Below are 21,063 nucleotides of genomic sequence, written 5' to 3' on the forward strand. Positions count from 1 at the left end.
TTATGAGTGTACATCATCACACCCAACTCAGACTTCTATTTTTAGAGAATGTCTATTACTCCTAAGTAAATTTTTGTTGTATCTTTTATAAATAGTATTGGGTATTTTCTCTAAATTGTATGGCTTTATACTTAACTGTTCCATATTTTACCTCATACTCATACACCTTTGATCTTAAGGCCCTTCAGAATACTTAAGTTCTTGTCATTTTGATCACCTAGAAGAGTTGCATGCCATCAACAAACTTGAAGAAGCTATCATGCATCTCTTGCTGTTCTTGAACCCTCTACACTGAAAGATAACTGTTTATGTAAACCACTGTGATATGTGGTGGTGTGAAAGAAAACAGCCTTGAAATGCGAGTCCTAGGTCTAAATCCTGGTTATGGGTCTAACCAACTGTGCAACCCTGAAAATTACCTAGACTTGTCTACCATCAGCTTCCTCATCAGTGAAATTATCATTCCTGATCATTTCCTTGCAAGGCTGCAAGAAGGAATGTGTGTGTGTGTGTATAAATTTGGAACTGGCGTGATGAAAAGTAGACAATAAATGATGCTGATTTACTGTTACTCCTGCAGCTGCTCCAGCTATTACTCTTCCTATTTCTATTGCTACTATCACTACTACTGTGAAGAGACCCTTGAAACTGCACATCAGTGGGATCTTCTCATTGATAGTTTTAGTGGCAGTCCGTCAGCACTGTGGTTATTCATAGTTTTGGAGTATAGTTCCCAGATCTTGGAGTACATTCCTCCAAACTGCTGGGTGGATGACATTTTATCACAGTGCTTCAATTACGTGCAGTATAATTTTGTAATGCTGGAAATTATTATAGTTCTGCTTTTCTTGTCTAATGACTATGAAATGGCACTGCCTTGTTGAACATCAGTGTGGAATCCTATCTTCTTTGGAGGAAAATGTTCCTTTTGTGCTTAGAGAATTTCTTCTTTAAAAAGAAACTTTTTTCTTCATTATTACCCGGAATTCACTTCCAGAAATCTTGACTACTTATCCAATACTATTAATTTAATGAAAGCATGCAATAGCAGTAGTGAAATGACCTTTTGTAGGACTTTGAAATGATTAAAAATACTTTGCTTTCTCACAGTTTAGCAATATTGTCAATCTTGAATTGCTCTTTTTAGTTTTGATTTTCTCTCTGTCTCCAGTGTACCTACCTGAATAGATTTGTTATACCTATAGACTGGAAGGAACATTTTAAGTTGTACAACCTTCTTTATTTCTGATAAAATGTTGGAAATAGATATGTCAGGCCAGGCATAGTGTCGCATGCCTGTAATCCCCGCATTTGGGAGGCTGAAGCAGGAGGATCACTGTGAGTTTGAGGCCAGCCTGGACTACATAATGAGTTCAACGCCAGACTGAACTACATAGTGAAACCTTGTCTCAAAGAAACAAACAAAACAAAAAGAATGAGATATGTCTACTTGGCAAATCTTTAGAGCCTCAGAACATACAACAATTCTTCATAAATCATTAGATACCGGGGGCTGGGGATTTAGCTCAGTGGCAAAAGCGCCTGCCTGGCAAGTGCAAGGTCATGAGTTTGGTTCCTGGTACCGGAGAAAAACCAAAAAAAAAAAAAATATATATATATAATCATTAGATACCTCAAGCTCAGAAAACTAGGCTAATCAGTTAAACAGCTAATTATTACTTATATCAGATGTCTTAAAGGTCACAATTTGAAGTAGCTTAAAAGTTTATTTTGTTGTCTTAGTGACTTGCAAGTGGCTCTGTGGTTAACTTACCCCAGTTCTGAAGAATTTAACAGAAATATATATTGGGGCAGCATTATTTTAAAAACTAAATAATTGGGGACAGCCTGAATGATCTTCCATTTTAATTTCTTCCTAATGTCCTTTATATCAGGGGAATTTAATAAAAATTACAAATGCTTACCATAAACTACATTTAACTTATTTAAATCTTCCCCAAAAGTCCTATAAAATTGTTTTCAATCTCATTTTACGGATGACAAAAATAAGGTACATTGTTATTCTGAAAATAAAGGGTATCAGGAAGTAATGACTTGTTCACCTTAGCGAAGCATCATTTTTCCTGCCCTAATTTTAATAAAAGCAGAACATTTTTTAAAAGTTTCAATTGTTAAGAGCCAACTAGTTCCTAGTCTTCGCATCCCCTTCCCTCCCCTTCTCTCTTGGAGAGTTTGAGCCTAAAGTACCTACTCAGCTCCCCACCCACCAAGTTCTGGGCCTAAGCCTGACCTAACAGTGATTACACCAGATGAAGTCCTGGCATCTGCCTGTAGCACCAACTCCCACCTAATCCGCTGCTTGTCCTCAATAAATCTTGGGCCCAGGAACACAGCCTTCTCTCAATATTGAGAGAAATAGAGAAGAATAAGAGAAGTCAGGCTGCGCAGTTAGAGCTAGCTTCTAACCTGCTCTAACACTTTGCAATCATGTGGCACTGGGCAAGATGCTTTGATCATTTTATGCCTCAGGCTATTGTGGAGTATGAAGTTTAAACGTGACAGCCCATGTTAAGCACATAACAATACTTAGTGCATAATAAACATTAGATGTTAGTAAAAGGGAAAAAACTGTACAAGAGAAATTGCTCTTTTTAAAACTTTGTTCTTTTGAAACTGCCTAGCTCTGTAACTGCTTTATGGATTTTTGTTTGTTTGTTTTTTGTTTTTTTTTTCTCTGGTACCGGGAATCGAACTCACAACCTCGCACTTGCCAGGCAGGCGCTGGGCCACTGAGCTAAATCCCCAGCCCCTGCTTTATGGCTTTTTAATGATTTTTTTAAAGAGAATAATAATAAAAAAGAACAATAGCAAAACTTTATGGCTTTGTAATTTCTTTCTTGACCCCTGTAACGAGAGTGTAACATACAAAATACCTGATTGTACCATTGTATGAGCTTCATAAATTGATGATCATTAATCTACCCCTTTAACTAATGATCTCTCCCTGCTAGCTAATCAGAACTGTCAGGCTTTTCTGTCTCGCCTTTGTACTTCCTGCTTGTGCATCAAATAAAACCCCTAGACCACCAGAGATGGGGGCCTAATATTCTGGGAATGATCCCAGTCAGTGCCTGTTGACATAAATCTGCCTCCAAATCCTGGGTATCGTTTCGGTGTTTCTGCTTACTGTTGCGTTAGTAGCCACTAATAACTCTCATTATTTCAGCTGGAGACATAAGAAAACTAGGCTTGGTCCTGAAGGAGTACCATCTCAAAATATGCCTAACTATTGATTATTTTAAGCTGAAATCACTTAAGGCACTATAACTTCAGGAAGGGCCATTTGGCTTGTATTTTCTTATGTGCAGCAGGCCATAAGGATTATTTGGGGAGGGATGTCCTTCACATACCATTGCTGGGAAATACCTAGCACTGGTCACCAGGCACCAGATGGTCATTAGGGCTGCAGCAAACCTGAATAAACAAACTCTTTGACATAACTCTTATCTTGAACTAGCTTGTATATCACACCTCCTATCTCTTAGAGACATTCCTAGAATTTACTGCTGTAGTCAGATAGGTATCTGTCCTGCCATTCCTTCACAACATTTATTGTTCTTTGTCTAAAAAGTATAAAAGCATCATGCTTTAGTCATTTCTTGAGATTTCTCCCTCTTGTGAATATCTTCTGCACAAGTAAAATTAATGGAACTTCTACACTTTCCTCTTGTTACTCAGCTCTTGCATTAACTGATGTCCTAGATCCAGCCAAAGAGCCCATCTACCTACCCTCTAAGGAGGGTAGATGATCTCTCTCCCTGCAGTCTGATAACATCTTTGCCATTCAGTGGTCTCCCTGGAAGAACAGCGATACACAGGGAAGGACAGCAATACACAGGGTAGCTTCCTTTTATGTTAAATACCAGAGTTTCCACTGGGATTGGTGCGTAAGGCTTAATTAAACCAGGTTTCTTATCCTTGCATTTATTTTATTCTTCCTCCGATACTTTTAAGACTAATTCAGAGGGTCACAATACTTAATTGCTGGGGAAGAGATTAAACACCAAGCAGAGTCATACCAAGTCATGAAGTCTATCTCTCGTTGTAATTCAACTGTGTCATAATTTAGGGGCATCTCCTGTGCAATAGATCTACTTACTTGGGTTCACAATCTGCCGCCCTGGAAAGGTGTGCTTCTTAAGGTCGCCCTTTCTCCCTGCTACTAGGCAGTTCACTTTAACTGTGGGTCACAGGCTTACCTTCGGTGAGTCAAGCTCTAATGATTTGGCAGAGGTTTCAGGGCACCCTCAGACCATCCCTTTTTGTAAGAGTCATCTTCCAGTTCCAAATGTCTAAGTGCCCTAATTGAGACCAGGATTAGTTCCTTCTGTTTGGGTGAACATCCCAAGCAACGCTCAGTACCAGTGGTGAAAACTGGAACACACTTTCCTGCCTTCACAAGCTTACCAGCAGGAGGCATAGCACAGACATGCAATCTCTTCATTGTGTAATCCATCTTCTCTTTCCTTGCATCCACAGTGACTCAGTGTGGAAGTATTTGTACTCAGGATTAGTCTTCAGTTCTCTGCTGTGTAGTTAAGAGGCTTTTACGTACTAGTTGTGGGCAAACAGCCTATGGACAAAAGATCTAACTAGAACAGTTTTTCACCTATCCTGTTTTGACCCTGAAAGGATCTGCCTCACCAGGTTGAGATCCCTGGTTACTCAGAATGGTCTCACGGTCTCATATCTGGTTTTGAAAGTGACTCAGGGAAAAGTAGCTTCTGATTTTAGAGCTTACCAGGAAACCTAAGAGTATCACACATACACACACCCCTGGAGGCACATCAGAGTCAACTGGCCATTTTAAAATTACAAATTCCTAGCCAGCTATGGTGCACGTGTGTAATCCCAGCTCCCGGAAAGTTGAGGCAGGGTGATCCTTGTGAGTTCAAAGCCAGCCTGGGCTACATAGTGATCAAAGGCAGCCTGAACTACACAGTGAGACCCTGTCTCAAAAACAAAAGCAAATCAAAATCCCTGCTCCCCCTGGTTACTAGATCAGAGTGGCTGGGGAGGTTCCTCAGGAATCTGTACTTTAACAAGGACTCCACTGGTTTCCTGCAGTTGGCTGAGAACCAGCACTGTACCCACTAATCCAAGGACTCTGCTCCTCTTAGTCCTGCTATCCCAGCGCCAGACCTTAGAGGCATGAACAGTGAAAGGGACTTGGAGTCAGAACAATTTTAAGCCATGTGATTGTTCCGTGTGAATTGTGGTGGCATCTTCAAAGTACTTGGGAGTGGTTCAGAACCCTAGGCTAGCCCTTCCAGTGAGATAATGGAAGGTGACCAGTGGAAGGGAGCCTCTATGAGGTAAGGCAGAAAAGCTCTGTCCCTTGGGTGTTGCAAGATAAGTACTGACCTCTCTGCATCTGCTGGTCAGAGTTGCAAGAGAAGCTGAGCCTTACCTCCAGGGATCTCTCGGCACCGGTGCACCCCCGCCCCACCCCAGCACACTCCCGTGGGCTGCAGTCCTTTCACTCAGGATGGGTGAGCTACTCCAGCTGATCTGCTCCAGACAGTGGTGCTCAGAGCAGCATCAGGCCCTGAGCTCTCAGACCGAGGAGCCTGCAGAGCAGGCTCAGCCTAGTGAGTTCAGCCCTACTGAGCTCAGCTACAGCAAATCCTCAGGCTGGATCAAGGGCAGGTATTGTGCCGGAGCCTCAGATCCTACGGGCACAAAGCTGAGTAGCACAGTCCAGCTGGCTGTTTCCCCTAGCTACTGTCCAAGGCAAGGACGATGGGGATTTTTTTGGCCTAGAGCTGGCACTCCTGTCAGTCAGTTGGGCTTCTTAGGGGTATCTGGTCAGCACATCATGTTGTTATTCATAAAAGAAATCAATATATCCACCTCATAGAGTTCAAAGAGTACTACTGAGGTAGAGAATGATTGTCAAGTGTTTTAGCAGTGTCAGGGACATGATAGGCATTCAAATTATAGTAGCTATTTCTGCAATTCCTGCTCTGTAGCACAAGCAAAGACCCAAGAGAACAGGTCTGAATAGAGAAGAGGAATGACAGAGGAGAGACAGTGGCCATCATGGATAGGTCCAGAAACATGGTCCAAATGAGGTGTCTGGAAGCAACTACTTCCTTTGAATGTCTCCTCTCCTCATCCTCACAGCAGTAAAGTTCTCTGACCTCCTGGGTTTCCTTTCATCAGGTATGCTCTGGGTCTAGCCTATTCCAAGATCCTCACCCTCGATGCGAGGGAGGCCTGACCACCATTGTGCTACCTGCTGTTGACATCACTCAGCCCTAGGACTGAGAAAGGGATCTTGACAGTGCTAGGGGCCCATTAAAATGTCCTAGCTCCATTTTGGGATACCATTTGCCCCTGTGTTTTAGTTTGTTGTAGGGACCTAGGGACCCAGGTAAGGGACTGAGATCTGGGTGAGCCTGGAGATTCTCAAGTTTCCTGGAGCCCCAGCACTTACTGCCTGTGCCCAGGTGGCTGAGGAGAGTCTGTGAGGAGGGGCGAAATCAGGCACAGTCTAGGTGGTGCTAAAGCCACTGGTTTCTCACTGCACTTAAAAAATCAAAGGCCGGGTGTGGTGTTGCACGGCTATAATCCCGGCACTCGGGAGGCTGAGGCAGGAGGATCATTGCAAGTTCAAGACGAGCCCGGGCTGCAAAGTGAGCTCAAGGCCAGCCTGAACTGTATAGTGAGTCCCTGTCTCAAAAGGACAAAAAAAGTATCCAAATTCATGCCGGACATAGTGGCACATACCTGTAATCCCAGCACTTGGGAGGCTGAGGAAGGAGGATCATTGGGAGTTCGAGACCAGCCTGAACTGCACAGCGAAACTTTGTCTCAAAAAGACAAAAAAAAAAATCCAAATTCCAGTCATGGTCCACAGAGGCCCCATAATCTGGTCTTGCCTATTTCTCTCTCCCATCTCCCACCACTTCTTCCTTTGTCCTCTATTCCAGTGACACTAGTGTCCTTTCTGTCCCTCAAATACACCAACCTCACTCCTGCATCAGGGCCTGGGCATTCGCTGTTTCCCCTGCTTGGATCCCATAATCTCACATCTGGTTGCTGTCCCATTTAATTATCAGCCCAAATATTATCTCTTCAAACACATCTTTGATAGCCTTCAATATCTATCTTCTTGTCCCTCACTACCTCCCTCATTTTCTATCCATTTTTATGGCCCTGGTAGTCCTTGTCATTAAAATGATCTCATGTACTCAAAAAAATAAAATGATCTCATTTATAGTTTGTATGATTATTTGTTGTGATAGCGTGGATTGAACACAGGGCCTTAGCACTGAGCTACATCCTTGGCCCTTTTTTATTTTTTATTTTGATACAAATTCTCACTAAATCGTCAAGTCACCCAGGCTGGACTCAAATTTTGAAATCCTGCCTCACCTTCCCAGAGTGCTGGGATTGCAGGCATGTGTCACCATGTCCAGCTTTCATTTTTTGTTTAGTGTCTGTCTCTTTTCTGACAGCGGAATTTTATTTGTTCAACTATGTATCTCTGGGGCTTAGAACAGGGGCACATAGTACACGCTCAGTAAATGTTTGTTGAATGCTTGAAAAGTATCACAGGCAATTTGGGTCTGAGAGGAAGTAATCCTGGTTAGAGAACTTGGAACATTATCATCTTAGTCCTGTTACAGCAGAAAGAGGCCTTGACCAAGAAGGGCCAGGACCAGACAGAAATGTCCCCATTAGGGCAGTCACTGAGAGGTTGCCCAGCTGTACAACTGCATCACAGTAGCCAAAAGGTACAAGAGCAGATCAAGTCTTCAGTGAGGAATCAGCACCTAGAGTCTAAGACAAGCTCATGGGGTATTCCATCTGGGAGAAACATAGCAAGCAGGGTTTCGACAGTCAACATCATCAACATGTCCTGAGCTTCTTGGGCAACACTCAGGGGCAGTGTGTTGGGTGGGGACAGCTGGGAAGAAAACCAGCTCTGACTGGAGTACTAAGTAGGTTCCAAAGACAGATGCAGGCAAAAGTCAAGAGATGAGAACCAGACTTGGGGCTGAGCTGAGCCTGAGGGCAGATGCAGATGGGAGAGGACTGTAGGGATGAGCCAGGTAGGGCCACACAGGCTTTGTTTGGGTAGGAAATGCGTCTGGTATATGTTACCATTGTCGTGGATTGATAACTGGTGGTCAACTTATAACCCCCAGCTGAACTGAGTAAACGTGGTGCTGGTTGTGGGAGGCCCACCTGGGGGTTGTTGTCAGCAGCATAAGAGGCACAAATGAAGAAGAAGTTAGGCTGTTGGGAGCTGGTAGAAGCTGTAAGGAGCTGTTGGTTGTTTTGGAGGAGCTTGTCATGCTGGCTTTCCTGATGAACTTGGCTATTTTCATCCTGCGAGGAGCTCAGGACCTCGTTGGCACTGAGAATGGCTTTGATTCACTTTAGGGGAGCTCTGGTCCTCACTTTGAGCATCGCTTCCTGGCTCTGGAGGGGAAGATGGTGCACTGCCGGTCTCCTAGACAAGTTGGCTGCGTTAGCTTCCCTGATGGGAACTTGGCCATCTTGATCATCAGAATAGCTCGAGACCTCACTGTTGCTGAGGATGGCTGTGGTACCTTTTGGGGGAGCTCTGGTTCTTCTGAGCGTTGCTTCCTGGCTCCAGTGCAGATCCCTCAGGCTGCTAGCACAGATCCTTCATTCCACTGGCACAGACTTCCTGGATTCCACCACTGACCTTTGGGCCTTTCCAGTGCAGATCTGTGAAACAGGCCTGCATGAGACGTTGTTGTGGGCTCTGGGCCTCCACTTGGATTCATGGGAGGCACTGTTATGGGCTCTAGGTCTTCAGATAGACTCATGCAGGACATTCCTGTAGGATCCAGGCCCTCGGATGGATTCCTTGGTCTGTGTGTGGACAGATTTCCTGCACTCTTCTGTTTATCATTCTTTGGGTGACTATTATAAATAATCTTATAAAATATCTGTCCTGTATTATATTGTCTCCCCTTGCAAAAATATCCCCCAAAGCGACACATACCCTTTTTCATCAGGGAGCACAGCTGCATATGCTTAACAGGGAAATGCTCAGGAGCTGTCATCCTGAGACCCTCTCACAGCAGGATTGCAACAAGACAGCCCTAGAAGCCAAGTACAGGCTAGTCTGCCTGAGCAAGTTCCCACCTCAGCTCCCCGCAGGGGCTGCTCAGCTCTCCCTTGGGCCAGCCTTCTAGTTGTCCTCCTGTCCAACCCCCAAGGTCATTCCTGCTTCCTTGCCTTTGCCTGGTTCCCTGCTCTTTACTAATCCAAATGTTATACCTACTCAGCATACAAAATAAGTCCAGTCATTTTTCTTCACTGATGTTGAGCACATAAGGTTTCCATTTCCCATAGTGCAGTCTTGTACTTGATGTGGTCCAATTCTGTTCTCAAGTAGTTTCAGTGTGTACATTATTCCCACAACGAAATCAATAGGGCCTTTGAACACTGGGGACATATCATCCTGTTACATGTGTTCCATAGCATCCAGCAAAGGTCTCTTTGTTAGCTTGAGCCATGACCCATCCAAGAAAGGGCAAAGGGGGTAGTCTTCTGGTGTTAAGTCTGCTTGGTAAGAAATGCAGAGCAGGATCTAACTACTGTAGAAGCAACTAGGCCCACTGGGCAGCCCATGCTATGCTTTTTAAATTTTAATTTAATTAAATTGTGGTAGTGGGGATTAAACCCAGGACCTTCGCACTGAGCTACATCATTAGCTCTTTTTTTTTTTTTTTTCCTTTTTTAAATTTTGAGACAGGGTTTCGCTAAGTGACTAAATGGCCCAGCCTGAGTTTAAATTTAGGATCCTTTTACTTCAGCTTCTCACAGTGCTGGGATTACAAGTGTGTGCCACCATGTCCAGATCTACGCTTTTTATTTATAAACTTGGAAATAAAAGAGCAGCCTATGTGGACATCCAAGGCACTATTCAAATAAACCTAGGAAATATTGAATCCACATCTCCTTTTTTTTTTTTTTTTTGTCTTTTTGAGACAGGGTTTTGCTATGCACTTCAGGCTGGCCTCAAACGCACAGAAATCCTCCTGCCTCAGCCTCCTGAGTGCTGGAATTACAGGCGTGAGCTACCATGCCTGGCCACATCTTTTAAGATACGCATGTCTATTCAAGACCAAGTGTGGTGGTGTGTGGAAGACCACCTACATAACTCTCCTTGAAAAAAGAGCAATTGTCTCCATTTTGGCTAAACCTGGCCCTATTTCCATGTATTGATGTGTACAGAGCTGGCTAGGACTTTTTCCTATCCCCTCAGTTTGCAATGCAAATCTGTCTAGCCGAGGTGCTGATGTGTAGTCTTTGAAGCAAGGTGACAGATCAGCATTGCCCTGCCCCAGAGCTCCCAAGAAGCATGTGTGAGCTGGGGCAGGAAGGAGCTCCACGCTGTTGGCTGGGATTGAGCCTCCAGACAGGAAGCTATGACTTTCCAGGGCATAAAAAATTATACATCAGAGCTGAACCACCAGCCCCCAAAACATTAGATACTACCTCAAATTGTGTTATTTGAGGTTACTGATTACTCTTTCTGCATATCCTTTTCTCTATATACTGCAGAGATGATGATTTTAGGCCTCCTACCTAGCCCAGCTCACAGCACTCACTTCCCGCCGTTCTCACAGTCACTCATCCCCGAGCCACTCCCCTCTTCATGAATTAATAAAAACCTGGGTTCAGCCTTGGGCCAAGGCTGTTGTTCTGGGTAGCCATCATCCTAGCTGGACTTGGGACACCTTTGGCTCCCCGCTACTACAAATATACCTTAGTGTCTTTATTCTCACCATGGGTTGCACTGGAAGTGGTAGATTGAAATTAACTCACTAGAATTCCAGTAACTTTTCCATGCAATTAGAAATACAACCTTCTCAGACGTTGACAAAGACCAGGGAAGGGCTCTCTACTGGTGAATGTCTGTAATCCCAGCATTTGGGAAGCTGATGCAGGAGGATTGCTGGAAATTTGAGGCCAGCCTGATATGAACAGCAAGACGCTCAAACAAACAAACAAAAAAGAAAAGAAAAAGAAATACTTCTCTATCCAGTCACCTGTATTATCTCTCTAGAAAAAATATACCTGGTCCATGTACCATCCCGCCTGGATGTTTCTGCCCACTAATGATATGAAAAAAATGAATTAGCCCTGGAAAAATGATTCAAACGGTGAGAATTTCAGGTAGTATAAACGGCTGATAGTGATTATACATTGGCACTGTCCATTCACTCCAGGGCGAACTGCTTCCTCCACTCATCACAATCAGAAATGTTTCGTTAGGGCTGGGGGTGTAGCTCAGTGGTACAGCACTTGCCTAACATGCTCAAGGCCTGGGTTCCACTCCCAGCAGTAGAAAGGAAAGAAGGAGGAAGGAACAAAAAGAAAAAAAGTCTTCTTGGAGGAAAGCAAGACATAAAGCCATCTGATAATCTATACAAATTTTATTTTGATACCAATTTGTATGGAAACAAGCAGGTGTCAGCATTATGCAGGCACAGAAAAAAGGGAAAGAAAAAACTCCAGTGATAATTTATCTCGTATTTACACCATTTGGTTTCAACAAGGACAGGAAGCTTTACTGTTAGCTTCCTGTGGGAACTCCAGTTTCTGCACCTTTCCCTGCTGCCTCTCAGCATCACGATACAGCAGGGATTTCTGGGCCTTCAGTCGGCAAGCCAAGCACATGAAAATCGACTCCACATTCTGGCTCTCTTTGGGGTCCTTGGCTGATGTCTCAAACAAGAGCATGTTGTGGGCATCAGCAAATTTCAGGGCTAAGTTGGAGGGCACCTGGATCTGTTCCCTCAAGTCACACTTGTTGCCCACAAGCACTTTGGGGACTAGTGGGGGCACAGCATGCCCATTGCATTCTTGGATCCACATTTTGAGGTTGGTGAAGGATGTCATCTTGGTAACATCATAAACAAAGACCACTGCATGAACATTGCGGTAGTAATGCTCCACCATACTTTTGCGGAAGCGTTCCTGACCTGCTGTGTCCCACACCTGAACCTGAAAGACACAGAAACCCATGTGCGGAGTCAGAAAAGGAAACATGGATAGACAAGGGGGAAAAAAAAGTGGTTTTATAGCTTTAGAAAATGAGGTTACAAATCCTGACACAGGAAGTGGTTCTCAATAGATTAGCAGAATGGACTTTTCAATGTGTAGAGAAGTTTCAGGGCTTGTTAAGGTTTCATAACATTGTTAGTTGAAAATCTTGAGTTGACAACTTAGATCTTGCCTCAAAATAAAAAAAAAATTAAAAGAATTGGTGATGTAGCCCAGTGCAAAGGCCCTGAATTTAATTCCCAGTATGGGGTAAGAGGGGGAAATAAGAGAGAGAGAGAGAGAGAGAGAGAGAGAGAGAGAGAGAGAGAGAGAGAGAAAGGAAGGAAGGAAGGAAGGAAGGAAGAAAGAAAAGAAGAAAGAAAGAAAAAAGAAAGAAAGAAAGGAAGGAAGGAAGGAAGGAAGGAAGGAAGAAAAGTAAAGAAGAAAGAAAGAAAGAAAGAGAGAAAGCAAGTAAGCTGGGTTGAAAATCTGAAGGATTTAAAAAAAAAAAAAAAGAAAATCTGAAGGATTTTAGATGAAAAACTAGGATGTACATTGGCCAGCTTTTCTGGAGGGCAATTTGGCAACATTGTTAAGAACCTTAAAAATGTTCGCAGCTTTTAGAACTGGTAACACCACTTCCAGAAATCTATACAAAAGACATAGCAGAGATGTACTCAAAATTCTGTACAAAGATCTTAATCACAGTGTCATTTATACTTTAAAAAAAAAACAAGAAACATCTGGGCATAGTAGCACACACCTGTAATTCCAGCTGCTTGGGAAGCTGAGGCAGGAAGATTATAAAGTCAATTCAGCCTGGGCAACTTAGCAAGATCCTGTCTCAAAATAAAAAGGGCTGGGGATGTATCTCAGTGGTAGAACACTTGTCTAGCATGCACAAGGCCCTGGGTTCAATCCCCATTGCAGAAGAAAAAAACCACAGGAAACAACCTAAACCTAGGAGACAGAAAATAAAGGTATATATCTATACAATGGACTATTATGAAGCCATTAAAATAATGTTTTCAAAGACTAAATGGTGGGAGAAATGCTCACAAAATACAAGTAAGAAAAAAAAAGTATACAAAATTTTTTAGGGTTGGGGTGTAGTTTAGTGGTAAAAGCCCTCAGTTCAATCACCAGTACCAAAAAAATCATGCTATGGTCTCAATTTTGTAAAAACATTAAACATATGTGTATAGAAAATTAGTAACTATTTATAGGCTGGGCATGGTGGCACACATCTGTAATCCCAGCACTTGGGAGGCTGAGGCAGGAAGATCATAGTGAGTTCGAGGCCAACCTGAGCTACATAGTGAGTTCAAGTTCAGCCTGAATTACAGAGTGAGACTCTGACTCAAAAAACACAAAACAAAAAATTTAAAAAGTAACTATTTATGGGCAGTGGGACTACAGGTGATATTTTCTTCTCTTTTAATTTCTCAAATTTTCTCATGCAAGCACGCATTACTTTTTAAAAATTTTTTTGGTTTACTCTGTTGTTGCAGTAGTAAGGATTGAACCCAGGGCCTTAGCACTAAGCTATATCCCCAGCCCTTTTTTTTACAAAAAAGCTTTTGAGACAGAGGCTCACTCTGTGGTTCGGGCTGACCTCCAATTCACAGCAAACCTCCTGCTTCAGCCTCCTGGGTGCTGGGATTACAGGTGTGCACCACCATGCCTGGCCCTTCTTTTTAAATTTTGAGACAAGTTCTCACTAAGTTGCTAAGTTGCCCAGCCTGGACTTGAATTTGTGATCCTCTGGCTTCAAACTCCCGGAATGCTGGATTACAGGCATATGCCCCATCCCTGGCTTGAATTACTTGTTTTTTTGTTTTGTTTTGAGACAGGGTCTCACTATGCAGTTCAGGCTGGCCTTGAGTTCACATTGTAGCTCAGGCTGGTCTCGAACTCACAATGATCCTCCTGCCTCAGCCTCCCGTTGAATTACTTTTAAAAATAAGCAAAATTAGTGTTATGATTTTAGCTCAGTCAACATTTAAACTCACTTGTTCATTACATAAGTGATACTTTAACTCCTTGGGGTTTTCTTCTGCACCTTGCCTTTTGAGATAAAAGCTCGCTTATGAAGGCAAAAAGCTGATATCAGTAACATGTGAAGGCACTACTCCCCAAGGGATACCCTGGATTCCACACACATTCAAACCCATTTTTTCCTTTTCCATCCAACTTCTTAGACAAGAGACATTCGTATTCAGAATAATGGTCCCAAGGCCCTATATAATTCTAAATTATCAACGAAAATTTGATTATGATCACTAATTGACTACCATGCCTCTTAAAACAAGTATGGCCTTTATATGGAGTTAACAGTAAGTATAATCTAGTAAATACAATTGAATTTCCTTGCTGAGGGAAGACTTAAAGGGCCCCTGAGTCATCATCCTATCTATTTTCATTGTCCTGGCTGTCCAATGTCTTCTACTGACATGCCTCCGGAGTCCTTTGGCATGAGCTTCAGAGCCTCTCCTTCCTTTTCAGTGTTCAGGTCCCTTGGTCAGACCCTCCTCTTCACTCCTGGGTGACAGCAGTCCTTTGGTTTCTGCACATCTCTACTCTGTGATGCTTTCAGACTAGCCTTCCTAAATGCCTGCTTGTATCTGCATACCATCTTCCTCTGCGGGAAGTTACAGTAGCCCTCTATTGCACGTGGCATCAAATGGAAATTTTTCTGCCTGCCCTAATTTGACCCCTCCCAACCTGGGTTCAAACTACTCAGCTCCACCTGGTTCATTCCCACTTCTGTGCCTTTGGTCCTGCTGGTCCACCCCTCTAGATGTGGTTAGCCCCTTTTTGCCCTGTCAAGATCTCACCCATTCTTTGTTGGTTTTTTGAACTATTCACCATGTAGCCCAGGCTGGCCCTGAACTCTTGGCTATGCTCCTGCCTCAGCCTTCCAAGTGCTGGGATTACAGGCATGTGCCACGGTGCCTGGCCATCACCTATTCTTGAAGGCTAGGCTCACGTCTCTATCTTCTCCCTCAAACCTTCTCCAATTCCAAGTCTCTTTTATTAGCATTCCTACCTCACTTTGAGTCTATATCATACCATTTAGAATATATTTCTGTGTTCTCTAATTGTTTCTTCAGTGCTCTGTGCACCTCTCCACCTAAACTACAAGCAGTCTTCCTGCATCAGATCACTCATCCTCAAGGTTGTCATTACCATCAGCAGCAGCAGCAGTAGCAAAAGCTGAACTGGCCTGAGCCATCAAACTACAAGCGCCACCTAGGTATGTGCCCAGGCCATTTCAGAGAGAACATCTAATTTTGATGACACAGAAAAATGTAAGCCCTCAAAGTCTGGTCTGTATCTGCAAACAGAGACAGGAAAGATTTTTCACTTCTTCCACCCCTCTGGTGCTCCGAACAGGAAGAAAGGGAGAGTAGGGTGAGAGAAGAATAGAGATCAGTGGGAAGGGAGCAGGTCTTCCCCAGGAATAGTGTTACCACTTGGCTTCTGCTCTCCACGTCTCATCCCCCCACACCCCAGCAGTCTTAACTCTTGCCTCTGAGTAAGGCTGGATCCCTATCAGCCCTCAGGCATGTGGCAGATGCTTTAACACCATGAGCTCAGGACTCTAAAAATACCTGCCATAGCAGGAACATGGGTGGGAGTGTGCGAGGTGTTAGGCTAAGTAAGGTTGGTTGTTTCGCTTCCTAACTGTGTATACCACCCAAGTTGCCAGGATTGTGGAGCGGGCCCTCTCTCCTAGAGATCTCCTCTGCCTTTCAGATGCAACACAGAGTCTCAGCACTTTTATTTGGAGCCTTGGAATTTCAATGGGACATTGCTTCCATTCTGGTTCTTTATAAATCCTGCCCATATTATTTGCACCCCTGTCTGTCAGAAGAGGTGAGCCCAGAAGTAGGCCGCTCCTGACAGAAAGCAGAACAACTGGACTGGCCTCACAGAAGGAGGGCTCATCATTGGGAGGTGATGGATACGTGAAACAATCTCTTTGTGTTTGGGGTTCAGTGTTCCTGTTCATTTCAGCACCGTCATAACCCCCTGGCCCGTACCAGGCAGTGAAAGTATCTGGCTGTCCTCTCACCCTTTCCTCACTTCCATGAGCACTGCGTCCATGGGTTGTACAGGGCTGATGACCACCCCTTAGGCCACAAACACACACACCTCAGGTCCTCATTTCTCCTAGGGCTTGCAGGATGTAGCGGAGACCAACCAATCTGGATGAAAATCTTGTTCCAAATCATGTACTGGTTAGATATACCTAGGCAAGTTACTTTCTCTGTCTTTAGCGTTCTCATCCGGAGAAGTGAAGAGAACAGTGGTGATCATGTGGGGGCACTTTGAGGATTCGCATTCCTTGTAAATACATGACATTGTACCTAATATCGTTGTTCCTAAGTACGGTATCCACAGGAGATTGGTTCTAGAACTCTTGCACATGCCCAGATCACAGAAGCTCAAGTCCCTTATATAAGATAGTGTAGTTTTTTAATGAATAATCTATGCACATCCTCCCATATGCTTTAAATCATCTCTAGAGGACTTATAATACCAAAAACAATGCAAATGTTAGTTGTTGGAAAGTATTATTTAGGGAATGTCAAGAAAAAAACTCTACATATTTAGTATAGATACAGGTTTTTTCTAGATATTTTTGATCCTTGGTCGATTGGCTCCTCAGATGTGGAACCCATGGGTCCAGATGGCCAAGTGTATACACTGTATACACTTTCCCTTCCTCTCTGAGAAGCCTCAAACCTCCATCACTGAAGCTACATGGACAACTGATTGAGTGAGTGCTGTTGGAAAGGCAGCATTCAACTCCTCCACTTAGCAGCTGTGCAAATGACAGGCCAAGTCATTTAACCTTCCTCAACTGAACCTCACTTTCCTCATCTGTGTAATGGGAATTTGACCCTCCCGTGATTGCCAGGATGATCCAATAAAGTAACACACGAGAAAGAGCTTTTGCCAAATGCAGAGTGCTCTGCAAATATTAGTTGTTATTGTCTTGGAAAGACCATCAGCCTGTTAGTATTGCTCCTTGGATCCTTTGGTTCTCATCCTGGAAAGCACAGCATGCTTAGCTTCTGGAAGCTGAAATAGAGCCAAGGCCAGGGCAGTCCACTGGGGAGGGAGAGGGAGAGGAATGCCGTCAATATGCCATGTGTGGCGAAGCAGGCCCAGACTGATGGCGTGCTGGAGGAAGGTTAAAGGGTACAATGTGAGGAGCTTCCAAAGCTAAGTGGAGCCATCTTCCCAGGGCTATCTCTGCATGAGTGCGCTTCAGCAAGCCCCCAGCCTCTGCACGTGCTCTTAGCTGACATGAGAATTGCTTTTCTTCAGGAAACATATCTGGCATCTTTCCTATAGATGAGGCATGAATGTCCTTTTGTTAGAGGCCAGTGGGGCGGGGGTAGAAGTGCCCGAAAAAGGAGACAAATACATCTGTAACCTTTGGGGGGTGCCCCAGTGGATGACGGTAAAAGTTTAAAAGAAATCTTTTTTCAACTAGCTGGGCTGCCCCATCTGCTTGTAAGCTGACATAGAATGGGAAGAAGGGCAGAGACAGACACAGAGGAAAAACAGACAGAAAGAGAGGCAGCCAGAGAAACAGATACACACACACTGATGGATAATTAACCATTAAGCTAACTGGCAGAAATGGGTGCTCAGAAGCCCTCAGGAAGACATGATGTCATCCTGACTGCAGGCAGCTTCTGAGGAACATTGAGCTCAGCACCCATCCACTTGGTAATGTAACACAGGAAGGTGGTTTTTCCCAGGGATCAGCAAGGGAAGAGAATTCCACAGTCCTGGGCTGCACCTGCCACAGTTACAGCTGACCCGCAGTTTGCTTGGACCCAAGGGCCGGGGCAGAGGAGGTGCCCAGCCTGTGGGAGAAACCAAGCTACACTGGAAGGCTGCTTCCATGAAAATTTGCTTTATACATGACTTCTCCACGCCCCCATTTGTCTTCTAATATTTTTAGACTGAAATAGACTCAACATGTTTTAGTTAAACCCTGAGGTAACAGGCACATAATGGTCATTAAGGGAAGCTCTACCCTTCCTTTGAGGGTTGAGGGATGCCACCACCATTCCTAGGCTGATGTCAGAAAAAAACTATTAGCTTTCCCACATAATGTCCCATCGTGTTGCTGTCCTGGGTAAACTTGTGGGTTGGTTGACTAGTGGGGATTTATGTGCTCTTTTTTGTGGTGCTAAGGATTGGACCCAGGGCCTTGTGCATGCTGGGCAAGTGTCCTACCACTGAGCCAGATCGTCTAACCCCTTATGTACTCCTTTACATCTGGCAGTGTGATACATGGACAAAGCACCAGAAAAGAAATTAAGGAAACCTGAGTTGTAGGCCTGGTCCTATGTGACCTTGAGCAAGTCACTTTCTCTCTCTGAGCCTCAGTTTCCTGTCTGAGAACATCAGATTAGAGAATCTCTATGGTCTCTTTTTCTCTGAAATTCTGATTCTCACACCTACGGTGAAATAGCCTAGATGCAAAAAGTAAAACCCAGGTACTCAGCTCAGTGTCCTGGGTACAAGTGAAGGAGACTTCATTTTGGTGGTACTGCAGATAGAACCCAGGGCCTTGGGCACGCTAGGCAAGTGCTGTAGCACTGAGGTACAACCCTAGCCCTGAAGGAGACAACTTCAAGGCTCCTGGGACCCGGACCTAGAAGAGACTAGATTGGCTGCCTGGCATCCTAGCTCCTACTGTGCACATCTCTCTCAATGTAGGGGACTAGATAATTGTCCCTTAGAGTAGAGCACAGTGGTGAAAAGCACAGCCTCAAAATCTAGAATGAAACCCTGGTCCTGTCACAGGGAAGGCAGCAGAAAGAGATGGTTAAGTGCTTGCGCTCAAGAGTCCAAGACTGAAGCTCAGCTCCATGTGGGAATGGGCAAATTGTTTCATCTCTATCACCCTCAGTTTGCTTATCTATAAAGTGGGAACAATAACAATAATTCTAATTTCATAAATGTTCTGTATCAAATAAGACAATGCTTGTAAAGTGCCTAGCCGGGGCTTCTTGTTTATTCAATCAATAGAAGTTGTTATTGTTATGACTGCCTACTCATTGGAGGCTTTTCTTGAGTTCATGTTTACCAGAAACACTGGATTCTACATGTTGTGATGATGTGGGGTGGGAGACACAATGACTGGAGAAGCCAAATGGGGTTTCAGGCCCCTAGGGATGGCTCTGATGAATAACTATAACTTCAACTACAGAAAATCAGGTAAGCCGTAGCCTGAGTTGTCATATGTGCCACCCTGGGACACAGAGAGCAGCTCAGGAGAGAACACACCCTGCTCTGGGACTGAGAACAAGAGCTGGCTGAGGCCCCTCCTCCCCTCTCCTGCCAGGGCTGGTGTTTTATAAACCCACAACCTGCTATTGCTGGCTGTGGTCTAGGGCTGTCTCGGCCTGTCGTGTTAGACTCTTCTCTCTCTCCCAGTGGGGGAACCCCTTGGCAGTAACCTCCGAGCATGGTTTTGGCACTTGTTCCTTGGAAAACTCCAGGCCAGCCAGAGCATGGGACAAAAGTCTCCTATCCAGATCATGAGCCAGCTGCCGTGCTCTGCTGTCTTTCCACAGACCTGCTGGTCTTCTGCCCCGGGGCTGTAGCAGCTGACAAGAGGCAGGTTCATCCTCTCCCTGCTTCCACACTCCACCCTGACTTCCTGCAGACTCTGCCCTCTTAGGGCTCCTCCTTGAGCCATGTCACAAGGCTTTGTCCTCTTGAAAATATCATCTTCCCAAAAAAGCTTGTATTAAGCACTTATCTGCACGTGGTGTTGTGCTGAGCTCTGTTTCTAGTGAGTCACACTGTCACAGACTCTGCCCTCTGGGAAAAAGTCTGGAATCTTTGGCAGAGACCGTGAAACCCAGTTTGGCTAAGTATAGGGGTGTCAGAGGGAAGGACATTCACCTCCCATTCTCACTTGTCCTCTTTCCATCTCCCCACCTGCTCCCTCCTCTTCCAGACTCCCAAACACTCCTTTTTCCTCCACCCAAATTGCAGATGGATTTATTCATTCCCATTTACATCCAAGGAACTCCGGCTCACTGTAACACTTGATTTTAAACAAATGATAACATTAAACTTTAAGGATTTTGAAGGTTTAAGAGTCCATCCATAAATATATTTCTATGTGGGATAAAAAGGCACGTTTTAGCCAGGCGTGGTAGCATACACCTGTAAACCCAGCACTCAGGAGGCTGAGGCAGGAACACTTCAAATTCGAGGTCAGCCTGGGGCTACATAGTGAGTTGAACACAACCTGAACTACAGAGTGAAACCCTGTCTCAAGAAAACAAAAACAAAACAAAGGGCATGTTTTAGACATTTCAGAATCTTACAGCCTTACATTATAGAAACTAGACATACTAAAGGGATTCTGAACCTTGCAAACTCCTAGGAAAGGATAAAAAGGATAATTATAGATAATTACTTTAACTTTAAAGGGAACTGTGACAATTTCCTCCTAAAATGCAGGAAACAAAAAAGATCACAGGTTTAAAGAATGCTGTCTGTCTCTCTGACGATTGGGCCTTCCCTTATTGGTACTGAGCTGCCCATCTTCCTGACATCTAGTGCTTTGGTCTGGTTTCTGAAGCCATTTTATAACACATTCATTTTAATACTCAAGTAATCAGGAGTCTTGCACAGTTTGGAATGTTTCATCAGTCTCCCCAGGTGCTCAGTTCTCCTCTCCACCCAGAAGATAAGCCCTGAGGGCTGGGGACAGAGCTCACCGGCACAGCTCTTGCCTAGCATGTGGGAGACCCTGGGTTCCGTTCTTAGGGAATGGAAAAACAGAGAAAGAGGCCTTGTGGTCAGTTGAGCTGTTTAACCAGCAAGAGGTCTGCCTCCACTTTGACCCTCTCTGGGGTCTAACCATAGGCTCAAAAGAGGTCAACTGGGTTGGAGAGGTATCTTAGTGGTACAGCTCTTGCCTAGCATGCATGAGGTCCTGTGGGGGTTCAA

At 44.3% G+C, this 21,063-nt stretch overlaps 1 protein-coding gene across 2 annotated transcripts in view; it reads right to left on the reverse strand.

Moving 5' to 3' along the window:
- Positions 1–11,430: 11,430 nt before the first annotated feature.
- Positions 11,431–21,063, reverse strand: part of Rab33a (RAB33A, member RAS oncogene family) — a 16,669-nt gene continuing 7,036 nt past the window's right edge. For both annotated transcript variants that reach the window (XM_005401247.1, XM_005401246.2), the window contains one exon: positions 11,431–12,021. In XM_005401247.1, coding sequence (XP_005401304.1) covers positions 11,566–12,021 — 456 coding nt within the window. In that variant the 3' untranslated portion in view covers positions 11,431–11,565. The remainder of the gene's footprint in view (positions 12,022–21,063) is intronic.

Source organism: Chinchilla lanigera, unplaced genomic scaffold (genome assembly GCF_000276665.1).
Source record: "Chinchilla lanigera isolate Chin_1 unplaced genomic scaffold, ChiLan1.0 scaffold00072, whole genome shotgun sequence".
Lineage (NCBI taxonomy): Eukaryota > Metazoa > Chordata > Mammalia > Rodentia > Chinchillidae > Chinchilla > Chinchilla lanigera.